The sequence below is a fragment of the Tauraco erythrolophus genome, chromosome 4 (genome assembly GCF_009769465.1).
Source record: "Tauraco erythrolophus isolate bTauEry1 chromosome 4, bTauEry1.pri, whole genome shotgun sequence".
In the NCBI taxonomy this organism is placed as follows: Eukaryota; Metazoa; Chordata; class Aves; order Musophagiformes; family Musophagidae; genus Tauraco; species Tauraco erythrolophus.
In genome coordinates, this window is record NC_141468.1 from 23,962,798 (window position 1) to 23,987,411 (window position 24,614).

The 24,614-nt window shown below is 38.7% G+C and overlaps 1 protein-coding gene across 3 annotated transcripts in view; it reads right to left on the reverse strand.

Annotated features, from left to right (window-relative positions):
* Positions 1 to 1,766: 1,766 nt before the first annotated feature.
* The window catches only part of MAPK11 (mitogen-activated protein kinase 11), a 35,013-nt gene continuing 12,165 nt past the window's right edge, over positions 1,767 to 24,614 (reverse strand). For 2 of the 3 annotated variants that reach the window (XM_086610402.1, XM_086610404.1), the window contains exons 2-12: positions 20,785 to 20,914; positions 19,763 to 19,821; positions 18,530 to 18,641; positions 16,024 to 16,053; positions 15,840 to 15,887; positions 13,373 to 13,487; positions 13,180 to 13,251; positions 10,930 to 11,009; positions 7,281 to 7,359; positions 5,726 to 5,899; positions 1,767 to 2,441 (exon numbers count right to left, since the gene is read on the reverse strand). In XM_086610402.1, the coding sequence (XP_086466528.1) occupies positions 2,368 to 2,441; positions 5,726 to 5,899; positions 7,281 to 7,359; positions 10,930 to 11,009; positions 13,180 to 13,251; positions 13,373 to 13,487; positions 15,840 to 15,887; positions 16,024 to 16,053; positions 18,530 to 18,641; positions 19,763 to 19,821; positions 20,785 to 20,914 (973 nt within the window). In that variant the 3' untranslated portion in view covers positions 1,767 to 2,367. Of the gene's footprint in view, positions 4,757 to 5,725; positions 5,900 to 7,280; positions 7,360 to 10,929; positions 11,010 to 13,179; positions 13,252 to 13,372; positions 13,488 to 15,839; positions 15,888 to 16,023; positions 16,054 to 18,529; positions 18,642 to 19,762; positions 19,822 to 20,784; positions 20,915 to 24,614 lie in introns of all 3 variants that reach the window. The other variant, XM_086610403.1, reaches the window with a different exon arrangement.

A 24,614-nucleotide genomic window follows, 5' to 3' on the forward strand; every position in this document is an offset into this window, starting at 1 on the left:
TGGTATTTCATTAAAAATAGCTGAGCTCGTTACCCATTACTGTCACCTTTCATTAGTTTAAATGCGGCTATGACCGTATTCTTCCTACATAATTTATGTCCTAGGAAAAATTATGTCTTTGAATGTAAAAGGAAATATTCAGAGGAAGATACAGAGTTACAAGAACAAATTTTGGAAGTGATCTAAAACTTTTTTTCTACCCCAAGTAGCAGAACTAAAGCAAGAGCAGACCGTCTGGGTCTTTGCCTACCACGGAGTTTTACGCATCCTTTGAAACATTTGGCGATGGCCACCCTCAGAGCCAGGAAACCAGATTAAACAAATTGTGGGACAAATCCCACACTAAATTAATTATCGCTGGATGCAGGAGGTTCTTGTGAAATCTCTTTACTTCATCCTTGCCCTTCCAGATGGAATAGAGCTGCAGAACAGGCTAGCAAGCTCATTATCAGATTTCAGAGAAAATAAAGCACTGAGCTACTTTTCTGTTAACCAGTAAACAAACAGATGAAAAAAAATATATTTAAAGCATGACTAAGTGGTTATTTTCATTATGTAGTCAGACAAATAATTTAAGGATTTACAACCTTTTCACCTATTTTAGTCAGCATGAAATTCAGTTGTTGCATGAAGCATTACACACCTCATGCATCTTCAAAGGAAGCGGAGTAATAACGGCCAGACGTTTCAGAGGATTTGCAAGAAATCCACGCAGGCATTTACTTTCAGATTAATATGCCTTCCAGAAAGTTGAATACAAGTGGCTGTATTCCACTGGATGCAAGTATCAGATAACTGGCCAACATTATCAACCACAGTCCACCACTTCATCCACAAATTAGGAGCACATTTTCTAGATAGAATGCTTATTTCTATTTCTCAAAGAAAACAAACAGTACTATATCAAGTATCTCTAAAAAAATCAAAGTTCTTGGACTTGATTTTTTTTAAAATCTGTTTATTAAGAAAAAGCTTTGCTTTTTTACATAGAAAAGATACAGAGGAAGGTAAATAAATGCAGTAGAATTCATTACCTCATGTAATTGCTGTACAACTGAATCTTAATGACAAAAGTTGCAGAAAACCTAAATATTATAAAATGCCACCTCCAAAATTAGACTCTGATAGAGCGACGAGACACAAAAATGAACAACGTTGAACAACTGTGAATCACAAGTATGTAGAAAGACACAGCCAGTACCTCACAAGAGACCTCATGCCAAAGGGCACTCCTGTTTCAGTATTATGCCTTCAATGGGGAAATCAGATAAATTTAATGCTTTAAGAAATCTTGGTATCTGGTGTACCTTGCAATTCATTATTTAATTTTCCAACTTTTTAGAGCTGGAAAGCCTTTAAATTTTGCTTAAAAAGAAACTCCGATGAGATGGAGATTTTATTTTTCACAAACAAATTCTTAAATCTTCTTGTTTTGTCATGTCTTCCAATGGCAATTATTAGATTATTTTCCCAATGATTATATGAAGGAAAATAAGACAATGAGGAATATTTAATTCAAAGCTGTGAACTGAACTGAATACTCTTGCACTGTCATCTGGGACAGCCTTTCCTGAAGCTTGCAGAAGACTGCAGAGATTTGCCGCAGCGCCTTCAGGGCACCTTCCTGTAAGCTCAGGCAAATTCACCAGCACTCCACTGATGGCACGGTTAGGAGTACCATCGGGAAGTAAAAGCATCTCACAAATGGGTATTGTGCAGATTAAAAAAATATACATGGGGAAAATAATGAGAACAGACACTTGGAATGGCAACAGAAGACAAAGATTTATTTTTACTGACTTTTAACTGGTGTTAAGATTGCTTGAGAGACATCCAGTAAATTTGTAAGACCACCACGGATATGACTACATATGCATATTCTGTCTATCTCACTACCACGTCCTCTCCTCATAAAGGCACTAACTATAAATAATATGAAAACGGACAGATAAAATGCCAGAAAAAAAAATGGATTGCTTGTATGGACTTCTGTGTTTATGTTTGTATACATTCATGCTTTAAATGTACAATTTTAAAATTAATTTAAAAACTCACCTTTATTTTGGCAATACAACTGATAAAATGAAACATGCAGAACACACAGCTCGACAGAACTCAGTGCATAATTTTGTCAGAATGAAGCCGTTCTTTATCACCCTTTGTGAGTTGGGAATACATTCATATTACAAGGCAAAAAAGCCCCCACCTAAACCAGACAACATCTGGCTTCCGTATAATGCTTCTGCTTTTCCACATCTTCTCCAACCTCTTTGGATAGTAAAATCTACATCTGACCACAGGTTAAATTGTATGGTTATATTTTCACAGTCTTCATAGTGCAGCAAGGCGAGACAGAGCTGCCTGTATTCACTGTTCTATTTCCAGGCTATCCATTTTCAAGTCGGGGGGTTTAAAGCTAACCACTTCTTCATAGGTCAGTTCTGTAGAGAAGGTGTAAGGGAGGGAGAAGAATTAGGTGATATTCTCTTCAAAGAAAAATATTCCAGACAAAACAGTTCTATGGATGCATGTGACTTGTCGTTTGTATTTCCAGCCTTTTTAGTGTCCAGATCCAAAACCAGACTGGACTCACTAGGAATCCGTCTGTTAACCTCAGATTACAAATTAGACTCACAAATACTGTTATTGTACAACATGTGTGTCCCCTTCAGCTAATTACTAAAACACGCAGACCCTGAAATGGAAACATCAATTATGCTGTCAGATAACCTGCCAAAATGACGTAATGAAAGACCAAATGTAATGGAAAATGGAATCTTTAAAAGCACCGGAAGTAGGTTTTAAAATGTACACTTCAAACTGCAGAGAATGTTCTTTATCATCTCTCAGTCAATTGCCGTCAACATAAATCATCTGCAATTCTGTGCTAATGCCTTGGGACCTATGTTTTGGGGTTTTTTTTATGTTTTATTATAACTAACGTAATTTCAAGGTCCTCTGAAAAAAAATTGTCTTTTGTCTTAGAAGTTTTGTCAGAAAAGAACTAAAGTTCTAAAAGAACTTTATCAATTGTATTTTCATCAAGAAGGGCTTAGCTAGAAACATGGATTCCCTGCTATCTTACCCTGCTTTATCTTTTCTTGCTGACAGTCATGTCCTGTTTTGTGCCTTGCACAGTAATGGAATTTGTTGTGAGCAGCTACCTCCTATGTATTTCCTTGAGTTAGATATTGTATTTTAAGGACTAAATCCTGTTCACACATAAGTATATGGCAAACAAGGAGTTACTTCAGCTTCTGTTTTCCAAACACTGGTGTTTAAATCATATCAAACTTGTGCCTGTTAGCGTGTTTAATAAACAGATCTATCTGAGACAGCTGCTACACCTGCAAGTGCACCTAGCACTCCTCTAACAACTATGTAAAAACCTTCAGGCTGAATCTTGCTTATGCTCTGTTTGTGTTGTGCTGTAGCATGCTGTACAGTGAGTGACCAGTATGCCAGCTTCAGTGCAGGATTTCTCTGAAAGAATTTCTGTGTGCAGAACGCCTGAGGTGGATGGATTTGTTAGGTGACTCTTTCAGTGATCGACTTGTGGCTGTTAAGTGGCATCTGGCCCTGCCTGAACTCTGAGGAAGCCAGCATCCTCACAAATCGGACACCTGGAACTGTATTCAAAAGAATTCCTGCCGGCTGTGCTTTGTATGTTTATGAAGCTCCCTTACCCTATTCTCGTGCCACCTACTCAGCAGAGAGTACAGCTGCTACACTGAGATATGTGCAAGTGGAGCAACGCTTAAGGAGAGATAATGCATAGCATTCAACTCTGAATAGCATACTCTTGGCCTCTAAAATTCTGAAATATTTTCTAACTGATTAAACCCATCAGAAAGACATCTGAGCTTGGGCTGCAAGCCTCAGCACTGAGCAATGGAGGCCAAGGAAACTCTTAAGTGAGTAACATGTAAGACAAAGGGTCTGAAATCTCATTTTACTTTGGTGCTCAGTCCCTCTTGGGATCAAGTGCCACTGATTTTTAATTTGAACAGAAAAAGAGGGGAAATATGCCATTGACATCTTGAGAAAATGGGTCAATATTTCATCAACAGTACAACCATTTTATGCAAATGGTCACCTTTCATGTCATCTTAAGTAAACATGGCACATAATGTACTTGAAAATAAAAAGCTTATTCCCCAAGATAAAAACATAGTCAGGAGGAAGAGCTGCATATCCTGGGGCAGTTTTGAGATTTTTGTCTCAGGCCTTTTTTTTTTTTCCCTGTATAAAAAAGGAAATTGACCTGTAATTCCAGCAAGGACAGTGATGTAGAAAAATATGATACTGTCCTTCCAGAAAATTCACGCCCACGTCCTCATTTCAGTTCAGAAAGTGTTAAGCTAAGATTATTCCTGAAATTATTTCAACTGAGTTTCATCACAAACAGACATCAGCTTCGTGACTCGGAAATTGTTAAAATTCCCTGTTAAAAGACTCAGTCAACTGAAAAAATAGCAGAAAACAAATCATCCACTTACAAGTACAGCAGCAAATTGAACATGCCCCTCAATAAACAAGATGTATGGGCGGTGCTGTACGCTGCCAGGTTTTGCAGAGGAGAGCATATGTAAGGAGTAAGTGATACCAGTCAATCCTCCTTGTTTGTACAGACGCAGTAGACTTCTAGAAAACCCTTTTCAGGGCTCCAGGAGGTTGCTTTATTGCAGAGAGACTCATGACCCTGCTCCTATCTTTCTTTAAGATGTATTTGCTGTAGTCAATCTGCTTGTCTCCCCTGCAATGCCCAGGATGAAACATGGCACAAGTGGAAGGGCATGAGTAAGACATGGGAGGTCAGTATTTTTCATCGTAAACCTACCCACTATGCTAATGCATTTTTATCAAACCTTTCTGGAGTAACACTTACAGAATATACAATTAGAAACAGAAAAACATTTATTTTATAGAACGCATATTTCAGCTTAAGCCAAGGAAAGGACTTTATTGATAAACAGAGACAATTAGTTTTCTAGAATATTGCTCTCAAGTTAAAATGTCTAGTAAGGAATTTTTAGCATATTATGTCCTCATTAGACAATGATGAAATTGGACTGTACTTTTCAGTGTACTTGCAAACTTAGTGTTTAGCCACCTTACTTCTATGATACTGTAGTGCAATATGATAATGATGCAAGCATGAAATTAACTAATAAAAACCGGTCGTTGCAGTATTTCTCAAGGATGGGTTTTGGGGTGTCACTCTCAAGTAAAATCATCAGCTCTCATCTCAAACAGGATCAATAGCATGGCTTATCTATTAATCGCAATTCCTTGGCTATCTAAAGAATGATTAGCAGAATACACATCTATGTAGAAGATACTAATTTCTGTTTCTGAACAAAGCTAGACCAGAATCCTGAATAGTGTCACTTGTCCTAGCATGGTTACTTCAGCTGAGGTTCTGACCTAGAAAACTAAAAGCAAGACAGAATGTGTGGTTACCTGGTAACTAGCATCAGCTTTTAGTTAAGATTAAACCTGCTATAGGGAATCTGGTGAGATGATAGAATGGGGGAAGGGAGCGAAATCCAGAGAGGAAACATAACCCTTTCCACTTCTCTACTCCCAGAAACACATACATGGACTTATCTTGTTTTCCTGAGGCTGAAGAGTTCAAATTGCTCTGATCAGAAACAGAGGAAAACTGTGATTTAAGTGAGGTTTTGTTCTGCTGTGTGCATTAACTGCTGTGTGCAATTCTTACCTTTCCATTCATCTATGGTTCGCTCCTTATTCTCTATTGACTCATCGTACAGCTCGGCCTCAGGTTCATCGTCGGGATCGTGATACTGTACAAAGTATGGATGTGCAAGTGCTTCCGAGGCAGTAATTCTTTTATCGCTGTCTAATATAAGCATCTTCTCAAGAAGATCTACAGCTAAGGGAAAAAGAGAAACACGGTTCAAAGCCAGAAGAGACCATCTAGAAATAAAAGAGAAGGCAACTGTTTACACACAATCTATTTTCACTCACTTTAAATACAGAATTATTGGCAAACCCACAAAATTTAGGCAATGTAACAACTAAGTTTTGAAGATTTTATACTGTGAGTACAATTTTCAGAACGGAAGGAAGCTTCTGGTTTGCTTGTGGTATGCACAAAGGTTCATTATAGTCTATTTGATACCTGATTCACCTCTTCAGACATCTGAGGCCTTCATTCTGAAAAGATCTCTGTGTGCTTAAAAGTTAAATATCCTGTGTTGTGTATCATGTGCTTAACTTGGTCCTGATCAGTGCAAACTTAAGTAACTTAAAATTGTGAATGTGAGATTACACTTGAATTAACTGCACCAATAAAATAATATCAAAACCTCAAAAACAACTTCACAGGATCCAGCATAAAGAAAGTATGTTTGAAGTTGACTTGCAGAATATTAGATACGAGAGATCTGTAAAACTGAAATTGGTTTTATATGGAAAGTTTATCATAACTGAAATATTATATAAAAATGATTTTCGTGCTTTCATATAAGCACTGTCATTAACTTGTCTTTATGTTATTGATATGTAGCATCCTCTCATGTACTGCCTGTAAATAAATCCCAATTTTTATAGGAAAGCGTTCACAGCTACTTGTATTTGTAAAAGCAAAAATGTCTTTTAATATACAGAACAAATTCAAAACATTCTACCTTACAATACTTCCCTATATACAATGTTTTAAGGTGCGCTTGATGGAACTGACCGGGCATTGTAGTAAGATGACTCCAGTGACTCAAACATCTCCTTTGCCATGTCACAAGAAATGATTCACAGAAACATCTCTTTTGCACAGGCAGAACCAGTGGGTTAGACATAAAAACAATTGTGCAGGATCAGACCAAAGGTCTGTCTAGCCCAGTATCCTGTGTCCAACAATGGCCAATACATTCCTAGGAAATAATACTCAAAAGGGTCATTCAAACGGCTTTACTTCCTGGTATATTCTTCTGCTCGCCAGCAATTTACAGCTCATGGCCTTCCTGAGCCAGAAGCGATGTCTCTAGTCTAGACCCCATGACATTTTTATTTATTCCTGCTATATATAGCTGGATTTTGCTTTTCATCCACAGACCGTTTTCCTTTAGGAGGTGCCCATAATGTCCACCAGAAACAAATGACACAGGCTTCATGAAGGGAAAACAGGCTTGGGATGAAAGGTTAAGCAATGCTCTTCTCACTGGTCCGATCATTATTGAAAGGGATCATATAGCAAAGGAAGGCTTGAGTTCCTACATTAGTGAAAGATTTAAACTACATCTGTTTGACTTTCTTACCTAACGGATTGGCACCACGAAATACTGCTTTCAAATCCTGTTGAGGCATATGTGGCAGAGATTCAATGTATTTTCTTGCCTAGGAACAAATCAATATACATACCACATGTACAGAGGTTAAATTTTGCCCAACAGTAACCACATCAACTCTAAAAAAACAGACATAGTATTTTTTATGTTTCTTATACATAAGAAGCCTTCTTTCCCTAAAACCATAATGTATGACTTTGTGTTAAACAGTCACTCCTGTATATTGTACAATAAGCAAGAGAGTTTTAAACAGGTATATTTTCCTCTAAGGGTTCTGTGTTAGCACTTATGTTTTCACCTACGCTTACTGGTTCATTGCAGTATATCCCCAGGGAACACATGCATGTAACATTCAGCCAGAAATTGCAACCTAAATCATCTCTCAGTTACCCTCAGTGAAGTGGTATAATTGAATGTGCTTCCTTCCCTCCTCCCTCTCCTCTGTTGAACAGTAGCTTCACTAACCAAAGAACAAATCCTGATACTCCCAGGGCGCAGATCTTCATATATTTAACAGAATTTATAGCTTGCCTTGTCACTGTAACTGTGAAAGGCTCATCCAAACTCAGCTGGGAAAGGGCTGCCCTTGTATTGGACCCACAATGTCAGCGTGGAGCCATGAATTTCTGGGTTGAGGTAGGTAAGTAAACGTTTATTGGCAAGAGAAGAGGTAGAATGCTGGTCCTAAAGGCTAGAATTGGATGGAACAGGGAGTTCTGAAATGGAACAGCTGATGAAGAGGCAAAAGGCTGTTCTCAAATCTGTAGAAAACCCAGCTGGTCTTTGAACAAACCTTAATCCTTTTAAAACATGTTTGTGTTACAGAAACGTCTCCCTGCACACTTAGCAATTCTGTTAGAAGGAGACTATCTGCAGGAGGCTAACTAAGCATCCTGGGCCTACTGAAGACAGCAAAGAAAATAAAGTTGTTCACACTGAGCAGCTTCATGGCTTTAAGTGAGATATCGGATTCAGAATTGTGGAACTGACCAACTCAGTGCATCATGAAGTGACTATAAAATACTCTGACATATCATCTGGGCAATCCTACAACCACGCTTGGGAAACAGATACTGTTCCCTACACAGTTCTTTCTGCCATTATCTTAATTTCTGCAGCAACGATGAACTGATATAAAGATATTTTAAATCATTACATAGCAGTTGCTTTTCAAACTGTGTTCTAATTTAATGAGGCAGATCTGTTTTCTTTTTCTGCGTTTTATCAGATGTAAGCATATTCTAACATAACTCTAGACTATCATTAGTGACATATTTCAGTCTTACTAAAGGAAGCAAGCCTTCATGTGTTATGTCCCCAACCTGTTAAAACTATATTAGCATTTCCCTCTGTACTGTCGGGGCTGACAGCAAGGCTTCTAAGAGGATGATTTTTTTCTTAGCAGCTGTAACCAGTTGTATAGAGAACAGTGTTTAAAGACTAGTCAAACACAGGCTTCGCTCCACCTATTTTATGCCCCTGAAGTTCTAAAGGCAGCAAACACATGTTAGAAGGTCAGGGTGTGCAGGACCTATCAGAGTTGTCTTCCAGGGCATTAGTTTATCCATATGTATGAACAGCAGAGCAGCAGAGAGCTGTCATACATTCTTGCATGGAAGCTATGGACTAGGCTAGAAACTAAAGGTAAATTTATCTTATGATGAACATCTGTGGATTTGTGGATTATTTGTCTCTGTACGGACATCAGATAACATCACTAATCCTAATCCAACCATGACTGAACAAGATATGGACAAAATTATCTCCAACCTTGTCCAGAAGTCCTTTGAAAACATCCTGTCAAAGTATACCAACCTGTCCCCTCTGCTTATATATTTACCACAGAAACCCAACGAACAGAACCCAGACATTTAAATTATTCTGAAAATAATGTAATGCAATCAATGTTTAAACCTATATTAACACGACAGACTGACAAATCAGCTCAGTGACTTGTACTGAAACATCCCATAAGGTTGATCTTTTAGTTTCCGGTTCCTTAATCCTCTACTTACAACTGAAAATAGGCTTTGCATTTCAGAAAACCTCTGGCCTTGCTGTTAGAGGAATGAAAAAAATTGTCTGCGACTGCAAGCTGCATTAAGAAATAGCTGAACAATAAGGCCAAATTACAAGGTAAAGAAGAAACAGAATGAAGGAATGGAACACACACTCCCTTGCAAGAGGAAAGTACCTCCAAGCAAGGTATGCATCTCCTTTGACATTGCTCCCATAACCAGGCAGCAGCAGCCCAGAGGTGACCTAGCAGCACTCATTCATTAACTTGTTTTTTGTGTTCTCAAGGTCTATAATGAGCCCCAGCAAAATTGTTTCGGGATTCCTGTCGCTCACTGAGGTACACTGGGAAACACAAGAAGTTAAAGACAAAAGCAGATACTATCTCCAGTAAATATTTAAGGTGCTTAATCTCATAATCAAAAAGCCCACAAACTGACTAGTTGTGGGTAAATCACACATTTGCGTACACTACTCTGAATGCGTGACTGCAAAACCAGTAGCATCTAATCACACATCAAGGTTATACAAGGACCCACGCTTAGGACAGCACAGTCTGAGATTTGCTGGTTGCTCCAGTCCCTGGCACAAGAATGGATCCTCCTCCTGCCCTGGCCATTCCCAGGTGCTGGGTACCCACAAACTCTGGCTATGCATTGGACTGTGCTGATGAGGTTTCATTATTCTTGGACTTTCCAGAAAGACAGTGTTGCTCTGGCTCTCCTACTGGTCCTGCTTACTTAACCCACTAGCGCGTTCATTAGTAAGTTCAAAGAAAATCCATCAGTCTACACACAGGCTGAAAAATAGCCATTAGTATTAGACTCAGGTGTATGCAGAAAAGGTTTAAGAAAACAGCTTCAGCTCAGGAGCTATGTGTGTGCTGCTGTTTATCTGAATTTTTACACTGTGCCCATCACCCGCCTTTGTTAATCAATACCACATCTCCTTCCTCAGCTGGATATCCGTGGTTATTGCTTAAAGTGAATCCTTTAAGTGTAGCTTTAGCAGAGAAGGAAAGTAGGAATTGTTCAACTACTAGATTACTATCTTAAAGAAGTCACATGGAGAGTTAAAAATCAAATCATTAACTACAGATATTATCATGGAGGTGGACCTCACTCAAGCATTCTGAGAAATGAATAAATAGGAGCTTCAAATTAGGGATCCAAATGAGAGCACTCATGCAGAACACACATGATTTGATTCTGATATCTCTGGTTAGATCCTTTACAAAAAAGTATAAACATTAAAGAAACATCACATTTAATAACAACAATATAATGCTCTGAGCATTAGTTTGATTTTTTTCTTGTAAATAAAGCAGTAAAATAAAAGATCATCAGGATCAGCTGCAAAACTCCTCTCTAAAAACGAGTACATGAGAACAAGTATCAAAATTAATCCGGCTGACAGTGAAGGCACTTGGATACCTCTAAAAAGAGTATTTTTTTTTCATCATGCCATTCTAGCAGCAAAAAAGAGATCACTTTGAAGTGTTTGCCCGTTTCCAAATCAGAGTATCTGTGCAACACAACCGGTGACACACGATGCCAATTAGAATGATAGAAAGTCAGTTAACAGAATGAAGCTGTGAACTCACATGTTCTGATGATATCTTCTTCAGAAGTTCAGAACTGGGTGTGCCCACAACTTCCATTATTCTCTTTAGTTGATCGATATCTGTGTTATTTCAGGGAAATAAATATCACATGGTCCTTCTGGGTTTAAACAATTAATGAGCTTTCATGCAGACAGTTAAGATGTTTAAAACTATTCAGCAAGACAATTCCATTGTAGTCCATGGAAGGATACCAATTCATATCTGCTTAAGCCTAGTCCTGGAATATCAAATTCTCTTTTGAACTATATCAATGTCAAGTGTGCTGGTATGTGGGAGGTGATTCTGCCCCTCTACTCTGCCCTTGTGAGACTGCACCTCGAGTACTGCATTCAGTTCTGAGGTCCCCAACACAAGAAGGACATGGAGCTGCTGGAGCAAGTCCAGAGGAGGGCCACGAATATGATCCAAGGGCTGGAGCACCTCTGCTATGAAGACAGGCTAAGAGAGTTGGGGCTGTTCAGCCTGGAGAAGAGAAGGCTCGGGGTGATCTTATAGCAGCCTTCCAGTACCTGAAGGGGGCCTACAGGAAAGCTGGAGAGGGACTTTTTACAACGGCATGTAGTGACAGGACAAGGGACAATGGATTTAAACTGAAAGAGGGCAGATTTAGATTAGATATAAGGAAGAAATTATTTACAAAGAGGGTGGTGAACACTGGAACAGGTTGCCCAGAGAAGTTGTAGATGCCCCATCCCTGGAAGTGTTCAAGGCCAGGTTGGATGAGGCTTTAAGCAACCTGGTCTAGTGGAAGGTGTCCCTGCCTGTGGCAGGGAAGTTGCAACTAGATGATCTTTAAGGTCCCCTCCAACCAAAACCATTCTATGTGAGAAAGCTGCATGCAAAATATTGCTTTCCTGTCCTAGTTCCCAATTTAACATATTCTTAAGCTTAATTTTAATAGCACATTTATGTTTCAGTGATCTGAGGCATTTCTGAAGAACAGTCTAACACGATACAGCACATAGAGCTAGATTACTAATCTAAGGGCTGGTAAGTGGAAAATTCTCATTTGGTAGCTTTAAAAATCTGGTTTATATGACTCTCAAGATTAAAAACTTTGAAAATTTTCATTTTTCATTGTCATATATGACCTGTAAAGTATACTACATTTTCACTAGACACTCACGGTTATTTTACAGCTTTATTTAAATTGATGTAATCATATAATGGTAGTCGATATTTTATAACAGCAAAAAATATCTTATTTCTTGAAAAGTAGGTGTATTGATTTTTCCAAATACCACACATCATGTAATCAAACAGTCTGAAGCGCAGTCATCACCAGATGATGAACATCTGGGCAATGCCTGTGGTTACAATAGAGCCTAATGATGCTGAGCACAACGGAATGGTCAGCAGGGAGACTTGGTCTCTCAGCTCTCTTAACAGTTCTTCAGGCAATTCTGCTGTCGTGTTTTTGCACCTGGCAATGCCTTAGTTTTAGCAGAAGCGTTTGCTTTTTGAGAGGTTTCAGAGTAGCGAGAAATGTCAATATTCAGTACAGAAGAATGTGCCTTTGTTTCTCCCATTAAAAGCTTTCCTCCTCTGATGCAGCTGTTTCCTCATTCCTTATTATCTGTTTTTCTTCAGTTTTCTTTTCCTAATTTACTGCTCTCCTCAGTAACAGCTCTTTTTTTCCCTATTGCCAGCACAAGAAACACCAATGGAAATCCCTGATACTCCAGCAGGGACCACAGCTCTGATGAAAGAGACAGTTTTGTTGCTTCTGTGTCATTTCTGGAACTGCTGGCTTCTTTTATAACAGGACACGATATGCCTCGTAATTCAATTATTATTTAAAAGTTACTTTGTTTGCATTTTAGGACCATCCAGCCTAAAAGCAGTTCTATTTCTTAGAATTATATTAGCTAATAAAAAATACTGCCTTTACTCAGCTTCAGTTTTAGTGTATGCTATTTCAAGTAAGACACACACATGGAAGAAATCTGCTCTGTTGTAACTAGGTTATTATTTAAATACAGATACACAACAAAGAGTAAATGTAACTTATTATTGTTTAGGAACATCTGTTGCTGTTTTTTTCCTACCAGTGGGTCTCATACTCAGCTGTCATATACACGAAACTGAAAAATTAGCAAAAATTGTTTACTGTTTTAGAAGTTTGTTACCTCAAAAACATTTCCATAGAAATACTTGAGTCGTTATTAAAACCATGAAGAATTAGAGGGTATTTCTACAGCTGCATTTTATATTTTATGTTAAGGATACAATCATTTCCTGGAAATAGGGCCTTCCCTTTCAATAGCTCTGCCATGATGCATCCAACCGACCAGATGTCAACTGCCAAAAAATAGAGAGAAATGTGAACAAGGAATCGAAGAGATCATTAAATAGAATTGCCTCTTGGTTTAAAACTATCACTCTATTCAGCTGTAGCAAAATGCAAGTCTTCACAGTTTACCTGTCTGATTGTAGTGCATCCAGTTTAACATAATTTCTGGAGCTCTGTACCATCTTGTTGCAACATATCCGGTCATTTCATCATCAGTTTGTCGAGCTAAACCAAAGTCTAAAATCTACAGAATAAAAATAAAACAAAATAAATTATAATTTAGAAAATTCCTTTTCATGTTTTTTATAAGTATTGATTTTCCCTATTGCTTATTTCGGACTTTATCCATAGTCCCTCACCATCGGTGAAGTGAAACAGCAACACTCTCCAGACGAGCTCATCTGCTCTCCCCGCTCTATCCCTGCAGCCTACGGGTCCGCATAAAGATGCTTCCACTGCAATGAGCCTGGCCCTTTGTCCTCTACAGCAAACTCTACATTTTGCCTCAAGTTCAGTTTTCCACTGACATTCATTTGCTAAAAATAAGCACTGTTGCTATAAAAAGTGAAACATTACCAAATGGGAATGTTTGTGTAAAATGCCAACGGCAAGTGTCACTGGCCATTGAAACATTTAACGACCACACGAGCTGATCACAAATCTGCAGAATTTCTGTTGTTTCCCTCTCCTGTCTCTCTAAGGACTGCTGCGCACAGGTAGCGTTTACCCAAATCACGTGTTGTTCCGATGTCACTAGGAGAGAAACACATCTCCTGTGTAGCAAGGTAGATGTAAATCACATACCATCTGTTTTCAGTAGAACTCGCCCACCGAAACAACAAAGAAGCTCTGTTTAGGTACACCTATTACTCATAGGCTCGATGGCAAAATGTTCCGCTCCATGTGCTCTCCTTTGCTAAGTTTACATTGATGGAAAGTTATTTCAATTAAATTTTTCCTGCTCATTTCTTTGCCTTCTATTTTTTTATTAGTCTATGTCCCACTAATTACGGAGCTAAAAGATATCCCTAACACTAAAAGAGACTGTTGTGGAAGGTTACCATCTGAGTCTCAGTGCTGTTTGTTAAGTCAGTCATCTAAGCTAGTTACCATCTCTTCAAATAGAAATGTGAATTAAGTGGCAACCTTCTGTGATGAGATCCAGGATTATTTACTAAGCTGATGGCTAATCCTTTTCATTGAGAGTAAGAAATTTTAAGAGTATCATTTAAAATTCCTCAGTTAAAATCGAATTTAAAGATATAAAAAGCCTAAAGAAAAATATTAAGATATAAATAACATATTAACATCTTTTACTTCTAATATATTTTAAAATCATTATTTATTTCTTAAATAAGCAAAAATAAAACCATGAGGCAAACAAGGCATGAATCATGGCGTGAAACCCAAACACTAATGCCCTTATTTTTATAAGGGTTTCCGCAATATTGTTCTTTAATAGCTGATCCCTTCTAGTTTGTTCTATTAGAAATTTGTTCTATTAGAAAATAATTTGGTATCAGAGGAAGTAAAGCTGGAAATACAAACAAAGTGAAGAGCAGTGTAAGAAATACTAAGCAGAGAAGTGCAGAGATACCATAATCATAAAGAAAATAGATTAAAAGTCTCCTTTACTTACAGTACAAAAATACAGCACGCATTTTAGAGTGCATGATCAGACCCAGATGACCTACAAAATTTCACAGATGCTGAACACACATGCCTGAAGACATTAAAGAGATAATGATGAAACTTGCTGAGCATCTGCAAGTGTCCCTAAACCAAAGAGGAACTACAGTTTCTCACCACAGATCCGGATTAGTGCGAGAACCTAACTGCACTGCTCTTATTCACTATTGCTGATCTTGTAGTATTTGCAATCTTTTCTTAAATCCTTCACAGCTGGAATAATGTGATTACATCACAGTCTCAGTCACAGGGAGAAAGATGTTTCTGGCTGTCATGGAGAAATGCTAAACTTCTCATTCTTAGGCTTAAAGGCTTAGAAAGCCAGAAAACATCTTTTCTTCTCCGGAGTCTCCTGCTTATTATGTGGTATTGTATCACACAGACACACAAAGATATCTATTTATAGAGACATGTACATTAAAACAGCATTTGAGAAGTGTGGATTACAGGGTTTTTTTTGGTTCTTGTTTGTTTTTACTGCCTGTAACTCTTAATGTAACTGGTGATACTGGTATCTTTTTTTCGTATCATTATTTAATTTAGCTTGTAGATTCTGTAGATATAAAAATGAAAGTTATTATGAGGCTTCATATGAACATGGCAGATGCAGATACATATCACAGGTCAAACTTTGAAGATATACTCAGTTAAGCACTCGCTCATGGGCCCAATTATTAGCCTATGTACCATCTGCGAGGAACTAGGGATGAACATTTTGCAAAGATACTTGTGTTCATACTAAATTCACATTTGGGAGAAAACACACGTTCATGGAAACAGGTTCTCTATGCCTGGGAACAACAGTGACAAACAGCTGAAATTAATGGAATCAGGAAATAAAAACAGTAGCTAATGTTTTCTTAGAAAACTGTCATCTTGAGAGCTTTTACAACAGCATGATACCTACCCTCAATTCACAGTCTTCGTTTACAGCTAGGTTACTGGGCTTGAGGTCCTATAGCAGAACAGACAAAGTTAGTCAAGTATGATTTTAACCTTTTAAGGTATATTATAACTATGTCTTAGTAACACATTTGATGCACAAAGGGACATACACCATTCATTTTTATTATCGCGATGAGTGAACTCACCCGGTGAATGATTCCAGCTGAGTGAATATACTGTGAAACAAAAAGGAGAAAAAAAAGGTAAGATTTAAAATTAGATGTGAAGGAAGGTATAAGTCACTTGTCTTATCTTTTAACTTCTGAGACTGATGGTTCTATATACAGAAAAGGCTTATGTCACACTGCATTTTCAGATCAAACGGAGGTATGATTAACTTCAAAACCTCCTTCTTTTGTCTTACCCAGAGCTGGATATTTCAAGAAAGGTAACCATGAAGACTAGATTCTACCATAAAAGATAGCACTTGCAGTGATTCTTTTGTCAAAAGTTTCTTACTAACTTGGAATTTGTTCCAGTCTTTATCTGGATGTCCATGTTGATCGGCTAGCGTCTCAGTGAAGTCAGTGGCCGAGGGAGCGGCATGGTTGACACCTAGATGATGTAGATCCCCCTCCCATACTGTGAACACTGAACGTGGGAGAGAGGTATTTGTACCCTGGGACAGGTTAGTGACCAAAATATCCACCTAGGCCACAGCACTGCTTCAGGTCCACTTCCAAAGCAGGACATGAAGCAGTGTTTCAATGGCTACTTGGGGTCTCTGCTGTTTTACATAAAACATTAAAACTCAAAGAATGAGAAAAGCTTACTTTGTAATTGTCTATCGTTGACTTCTTAGGATTAACAGCCAATTTATCTGTAATCTTATGGACCAGGATCAGCTAGACTTCTAAAACCTTCTGTTCTCTGGAGGAGAATTTACCTTCTTTTTAAGGAGAAGAGATTACATGCAAAGCCTCTGTATCAATTGGGAAAACTCAAAGAAAACACTGGGGCATTCTTTATGTTCCAGACCTACACGCTGTGTACGAGAAGGGCAGGGCCACCCCTGGGCGCTGCCCTCACAGCAGCTGCGAGCAGCTGAACGAAGAGGAAACCAAAGCACCGCATACAGCAGAAGGAGCTATGTCCATGCTCTGCTGAGACGACGACAGCAGCTCCTCTGGGTGCCACCAAGCAGTCCTCTGCCAGCCAGCTCAGGAGCCTGCCAAACTATGCAGCTCCATACCAACGCTTTGTCTGCGCGGATGGCTTCTGTGGGGCGCGAAGCAGGCGCTCCGTGTTGCTGAGCACACCGACCCGCAAGCCCAGTGCCTACCCAGGTACGTCAATACACCTTGTAAAGACTCCAGCAGAGGTGGAAGCAAGGAGCTATACGTGATCAAATGGTCTTTGACTAATGAGATGTGAGAATTTCTCCAGAAGAGATGAGCCACCATCAACCCCTCCTCCTTCGAAACACAGCCAGAAATGCACCTGAGTGCGTTTCTGAAATTAATATTCACTTTAGAGCACAACTCTTACTATTCTTTAGCACTGACACAACACAGCCTTATATTCAAAACCACAAGCTGGATAATTAACTCCAGAATCCATCTTTCTAATAAGCTATTAACTTAAGTAAATGAGACAAAGCAATTAAGGGCTCAGTTCTGCAATTTTTTTCACTAAAATCTGCACTTAAATTGACAGAATCCACATGCATGAATACGAATTAGTGTCTCAGGCACAATGTGACTTGCTGAAAATAATTTAATAAGTATATTTCAGAACCAGTATTTACCACGGCTTGCTTTTTAACAGTTATTTTCCATGTCTAAAATATCAATTACTGTTAAGTTAGCTACTAAAGCAGCTGACCCCTCCCTTTTTTTTTTGCTTATACCAGGGAAAATCAACATTGGTCCAAGAAAATGCTTATCATCTAGTAATGGGAAGCATTTTCTACATCTTGACACTCACATGTTTAATGTTAGCAAAATGATAGATATTTTAACTCTTTCAGAAGAAAATTTTGCTACAGTTTCATTGCCAATCACCTGTGGTATCTAATTGTCTAAATTTTAACTGATACAATTAAAGGAAACAATGACTGTAGAGGCAGAGTAAATCCTAGGTGATTGTGTGAAACGTCGTGAATTTCTAGGATAAATTTCTGCTTCCAGACATTTCCCAAAGAACCCAACTAACTTCATTATCCCTTCACCCATGTGACGCTTTCTACAAAGATCAGGGCTGTAGTTTTTTCAAACTAGCTCATGTCTTTCAAAGCACAAACATGAGTTACTTCCCATATCGTTCTTTATCAATTTCATGTTCTTCAGAAGTTTTTTCACTTACCTTCTCATGACAGGTGAAGTGTCTGAAACACACACTGTGCGCTACAGAACATGTTCACTTGAGACATTACCTAGTGAGGAGTTGTCCTTCAGTAATAACTTAAATAGGCACTGATCTAAAGTTAATGTTCAAGGGGAGTAATTCACATGTATTGTGGATGTAAACATGGGCAGGCTTGGGGTTATATATTTCTGGTTAGAAAAATGATCTGATAATTTCTGAAATTATTGCTGCTATCTGCACACTCTTAAGACATAAAAAAAGGTTTTTAAGTACTGTCACGGCAATGAACCAGTTGTTACTACAACATTTCAGTGACTGACTCAAACTCCTGCATTCAGCCAGTACCTTAAGACCTCGAAGTAACTGATAGATGAGAAACTGTATATGGTCATCTGTTAACTTCTGGCACTTCACAATGTTATTCAGGTCAGCGCCCATTAAATTTGTCACGAGATACCTGTGAAAATAAAACAGAGAGAAGAAAACAAAGAAATACACCTCATTTAAGAGTGGCAGAATGCAAATCCTTCTAAAAGCAGCACACCCAAAGAGTAACTACACACTTCCATGTAGGTTCCTTTTCCATTTTCTACTAACATGCAGTTTATACCCTTTGAATCAGCTATCAGCTTTAATAATGGAATCAGAGCTATGAGATTTTATATCATGAAAAAGAAAAAAATCCTTACGGTACTTTAAAAGCTTGTATCTCTGTTTTCTCCATGACAGCAGCTCAGTGAGGGGAGAAGGCATCATATTTTGAGATGAATAGGAAGCCTCACCCAACATCAAAGTGGGAGCCTGAGGCACCAAAACTACAGTAACTGCAAGGCCCTGGAATATCTGATGATGGAGATTGACACTGGATTGGTTGATGTAAGACTGTTTTGTGTAACTTACCTCCCCATCCTCACTGGAAGTTTTATTTTTTGACAAATTTTGCAGAAATGTTAAATTCTTTTCCAAAAACAGTGCTGGGACAAAAGCATGCATCTGTCACACATAGTTCTCATTTGTGTAATTTTGCCCCAGGAGTCAAAGGGGTTTGGCCACTAATTTCCACGGAAACAAAAATATATTAATTACTATTTCTTCTGCTAAATTATTTACCTAAGTGCTTATACACAATGTAAACCAAGAGGAACTCAGCATAGATAGTATGTTTGACTAACACCAAAATACACATAGTCCCAGGTTAGTCAGGAATCTGACCTAAATTTACCTTGTCTGTTAACCAACAGAATACTTTCCTGCATTCCTGAGCTATCTCATCTAGCTGTAAAAAAATAATATACAGCTAACATAATTGAACTGAAAAAGTTTCAAGTTTACTGGCACTTATACAGCATTAAACCATTTACCATATATCTATAATCTTAATAATCGTCATTCAAAAAAGTACAAAAATATGCCCATCCTCCTGCTTCCTCTTTCGTGGAAAAGTTGCAAAAAGATTTATTTGGGTTCTTCACACAAACCCAACTGTGGCTGCAAGTCTGTTAGAAAAATATGTGCTTCCTTTTTAAAACCAGAGTGATACTTACTCACTAGTCAGAATGATTTTGAAATTTTACTTACACTTCATTAAAATTTTCTATTGATGTTGCAGGTGTAAAAACATCTAGCAATCCTATAACCTGAAAGATGAAAGAATTGACATTTCATTTTTAGAAATCTGTAAAGCAACATGCAATTAGTATTGACAGTGCTTAGCATTTTGGGGATGAAACTTACAAAAATATGACATATAGTCATCTTGAAAACTTAATATAACTGGCACAGTAGGTGGTCTATACAGGTATAGTCTCAGCTATCTCCATGACCAACAGAAAATTTTATTAACTACAAAAAGTAATTACAACAAGACTTTAGACAATCAGAAATAAAGGCAGGAAATAGAATGTTTCATCACAGAAAAGCTGGCACATGGCTTATACACTCGTTATACTTAAGACTATGCACAATTTTGTGGGTTATCTTGTTCTGTTGTTGTTTAACTTTTTTAGCATACTTTCTCCACGATAATTTTCAATCCACTATATTTTATTCAGGCTTCAATTCATCAAGTTTCTTTTATTAAGCAAGTAGATACTCTCATTGAAATCAACTGTTTGCCACATAAACTTAGAACAGTACTCAATTATTTGAAGCCTGCAGTTCTACTATCTTTCATCTAGATATTACACTGATGTTAATTTCAATGAGAGTACCTGCCCTTAATTTCTCAACAAAATCCAAATTCAGCAAAAGCAAGTTTGAGGCATTTTTTTTCCTGGACTGATGTTTCAAAAGCATCCAACAGTAGTGAGCAGAACACTCTTATTGCTTTAGTTAGAGAAGAGTAAGACCACTTGTTTTGGATTTCACTAGCTGCATCTTCAAGATTAAATGAGATCATTTTTCAATAAAAAGGCAGCCTTTTACTGAAAGTCTCTGAAGTCCAGTGACTTCACTATATGAAGATGGGTAGGTCCAGGTATCTTGGGTAGCTAAAGAGTAGCATACACTTTTCCAAAAAGTTTGTACCTAACTGAAATGAAGCCTATATTGCAAACTGTTGCCATAAAAATCCGAAGAGAAAGAACTCACTCTCCACTTACGTTCTCGTGCTTCATGTGCTTAAGCAACCGAAGCTCCCGGTAGGTCCTCCTGGAATGAATAAGTGATTGAAAAGGTCTTGAGAGCTTTTTTACTGCCACCTTCTGTCTTGTTTTGGTATCATAAGCTGAACTAGAAGAGGAAAAAAAGTCCACATTGACAGTGTGTTCTACTTCAAAGCTCTCAACTAGTTCACTGTAGAAACCTGTACTCTTTTGGGGCTTTTCCTCCTTCCTCTGCCCTCTTTCACCTTCTACTCAGAGACTGCAACCAGGGGAGCTAGTCAGCAGTAACTATGAGTATTCCAAGAGTTCCCTCGTTTTCCATCTAGCAAATTGCTAATGCTTATGATAATGTTCAGGACTCATTCCCAGGAAACCCTTCCCCATATGGCAGGAAAAGTAACCAGAGAATTAGCTCCATTAGCGCAGCGTCAGCCTCCAGCTCGTAGGGAATATGAGGATTCAAACTCTGGGTTTTACTGAACAAACTGGAGTCTTTACTAATTAGAGGAATGCCGCCATAGTGTCTGGCAATATTAATTACCTGTGTGACCATTAGCTTGATAGAGGATAATGCCACAAAACCGGTGTCAAACTAGGATGCTGACATAGCCAAGCCATACTGTTTCCTTGGGAAATGCAGGTAACAAGTGAACAACGGGTACATGTCTTACACCCCAGCCCACAGATCCAGCTGACACACAGCATATGCTAAACTTCATACAGATGGAGATGCCCCGCTGAGGACAACACTAAATACACACATCACCATTTGCACGAAAGGGAGACCCACTGGTTTTTGTGCATTAGAAAGACATGATGAGCACAACAAGCCACAAATAAATGCTACCTGTTATGTAGCATAGGAATAAGAATGATTCCTGTATGTATTACTTAATGACACTACACAGTACAATTATAAAAAGATTTATATGAAGAAAAAAATTTTCTTTAAATTGTTCCTCTTAAGTTAAAATTGTGTTCAATTAAAATACCTTGAAATTCTCTGTTTAAAGTGTGGATAATGCTATCTACGTGTGCTAGAGAGCATTAGCAAGCCAAGAACCTTCACACAGGCTTATCTTACAGAGCTTTTTTTGAATTACAAACACGAAACTTAGATAACATGAAAAATGCACAGAGAAGGATGAGAACAGACAACAGCCACACCAAATATTGTTAGCTCCTTATGATCTGTGTTTTACACACTCCTGCAAATTGTAGTAGGAGACACCTGCTAGAGACAAAAAACATTGATCATGCCTGGAGTAGCTCCCAACCTAATAAACCGAGCCTATAAGCAGCTCCAAGCAGTTGGACTCCTACACGTATTTGGTGCTCTGCTAAAGCCATGAAGAGCCAAGTGAAGAGCAAAGCCTCTTTATTTGCAGGCAGCTGGAGGACAAGGTGGTGTTTCTAATGAGAAGCAACAAAGGATAAGAGCAGCAAATTGGCAAGAAAGAGTGGCATCCGAAAGGTGATGGTAATCCAGTTACCCTCGAATTCACCCAACCTCTGCAAAGGCCAATGCAGCAACGTTTTTATTTGACAAAAACAGAGTAAGAGGAAGTAGATTTAATCAACAAGTTTCTTGCAGGCACCATGGAACGAGTGAGTCACTCGTGACAAATGAAACAGATAAGCAGATTACTTAGCTAGTTTCTTGTAAGTATCACAGAAGTGGATCTCCAGTGAAGTTTTAGAGGTGTACAGGGTTGTGGCTTTGCTGAGCACCTCAGGAAAGGCATTCCCTGAGCAGAAGAAAGGAAACATAGGAAGAAGACGACTGGTATCACTCTGAGGAGCGGGTGGAAGTGGTATGACAGAGACATTTGTTCCGACAGCAGGGTAGGGACACAGTTTTTCAAGATATGAGGATGCTGTCTTGTTCAAAGACGTGGAGCAGCTCAAGGAATGAACAGTGTGAGAAGAACTGACAACAGATATCTTAAATTCCACATGACTGGCTGCAGGGACAACATGAAGCTTGTGCAAGTAAATCTGAAGAAATAAAAAGGAAGCTAATGCTTAGCTGTTAATGTAACAAAGACTGGGTATAATTGTCCTGTGTGTAATCCTGGCCAATGAAGCCACTGGAGAACACCGCCAAGTCTCACAAATGCATACTCTCTCTATCCTTTCCAACTTTTTTTCCAGTGAAAAGGAAATGTTTATCCAGATAAATAAATAACATTGCCCAAAACAGCAGTCTGTGCTCAACATTTCAGCTCTTCTGGTAATTCACAAGCCTTCCCACTCATGCTTGTACTGGTTTATGAAATACTGTGTACATTATACAAGCCTAGGAGGAATTCGGTTTTAAATCCCGTTATCATGATAAACATCCCTCTCCTCTCAATTCTAAGGTCAAATGTGGTTTTCGGTGGTTTAAAAATCACTGATCTTTAAGACAGATTGCTTTTTACCCTCTGTATGTCTCGAGGCTGCAAAGTTTTCAGATGGTAAAGCACTATTTTTTTAGCTTCAGTAATTCTTGTGACAGCAGCTTTTTAGACCTAAGATGGAAGCACATAAGGAGAGAGGGGAAAAAAGAAATAAAGAGGAAACAAACAGCAACCTGAGTCCTGAGACCTCCAATGGGAAATCACGAATTGAAGCTGCACAGGCCAAGGACTGACTTGGTTTCAGTGAGTTTGTCTGCAGTCAAGAAACTGTACCAAATGATAATCAGAGCTAATGCCTTCAGGCTCTTTCCTTGCCTGCTTTATCATCATCATAATTCAAGTTATTAACAGTGAAGCATTCAAAAATATAGATTTCGTGTTGTTTGAACTCTCTAGTTTGTCAGATTCAAGGACGACTCGCCTCTGTGATCTCTGCTACTGCCTCTGGGATGACGTTTTGCAAGTGGCAGGCCACTGCCTGCAGCCCTCCCTGCGTACGCTTACGCCTCTCATTTCAGACTCGGTCTCTCCCTCTTGCTATTTTATCATCATAGCTGCAGTCCGGGTTGTCCTCTGAATCCCTCATCTTCCCCCGAGTACGCTGTTCAGTGGCAAGATGAGCTCATTCCCTTTCTGTGTGATTTCCCCAAGAACGTTCAGCTTTCAGACTAGTCCCTGGGTAGGACATCTCTGGTCACGGCCAAAATATGGGCCCACCTGTGCTTGGCACCTTCAAATGGCCTGTAACCAGCCTGACTACAATGATTCAAAACAGTTTTTTTAAAAAAAAAAACAAACATCCAAACCAACAACCTGTGCTGTTACCTAGTTTGATTTAATGGGGAAGAAAAGGGTTAGAGGTCCTCAACTTCCCTTACCCTGCATGACACCCAATTCATACCCTCCCCACTTCTGCATTGAGACAGGAGAAGGCTTCTCTGCCAGTCTCTTGGTGTTTCATCCCCTTGCAAACAACTGCCGGCATCTTACAGCGTCTTTTTCTTTTGCAAAGTTATTTTCTCCAGGCTTCAGCTTTGGCCAGCCACCTGTCTTAATCCCTGATTTATACTCACTTATACCTGGAAACAAATCATCCTTCCAATGGTTCAGCTACTGTTTCCTGAGTTTCTTTGAAAATACTTATTCTGAGGTGTCTTACCTCTGATTATGATGTTACCTCACGTAGCTGGACAGAACAGTACGATGGAGATCAACTTCGATACTTGCAAAAGGATATCATCTCCCACCTCTAATCTGTTCCTTACTGTTAGCCTTTCATTTGTTGTAGGTAGTGAAAATAAGTGACTTTTAATTGTATATTGTCAGTGAGTATTTCTGACATCACCATTAAGCAATATGCTCACATGCCTCAAAAGAATATGGGAACACTACTTCTTTAGACAGACGTTCTATCATAATTTTAAA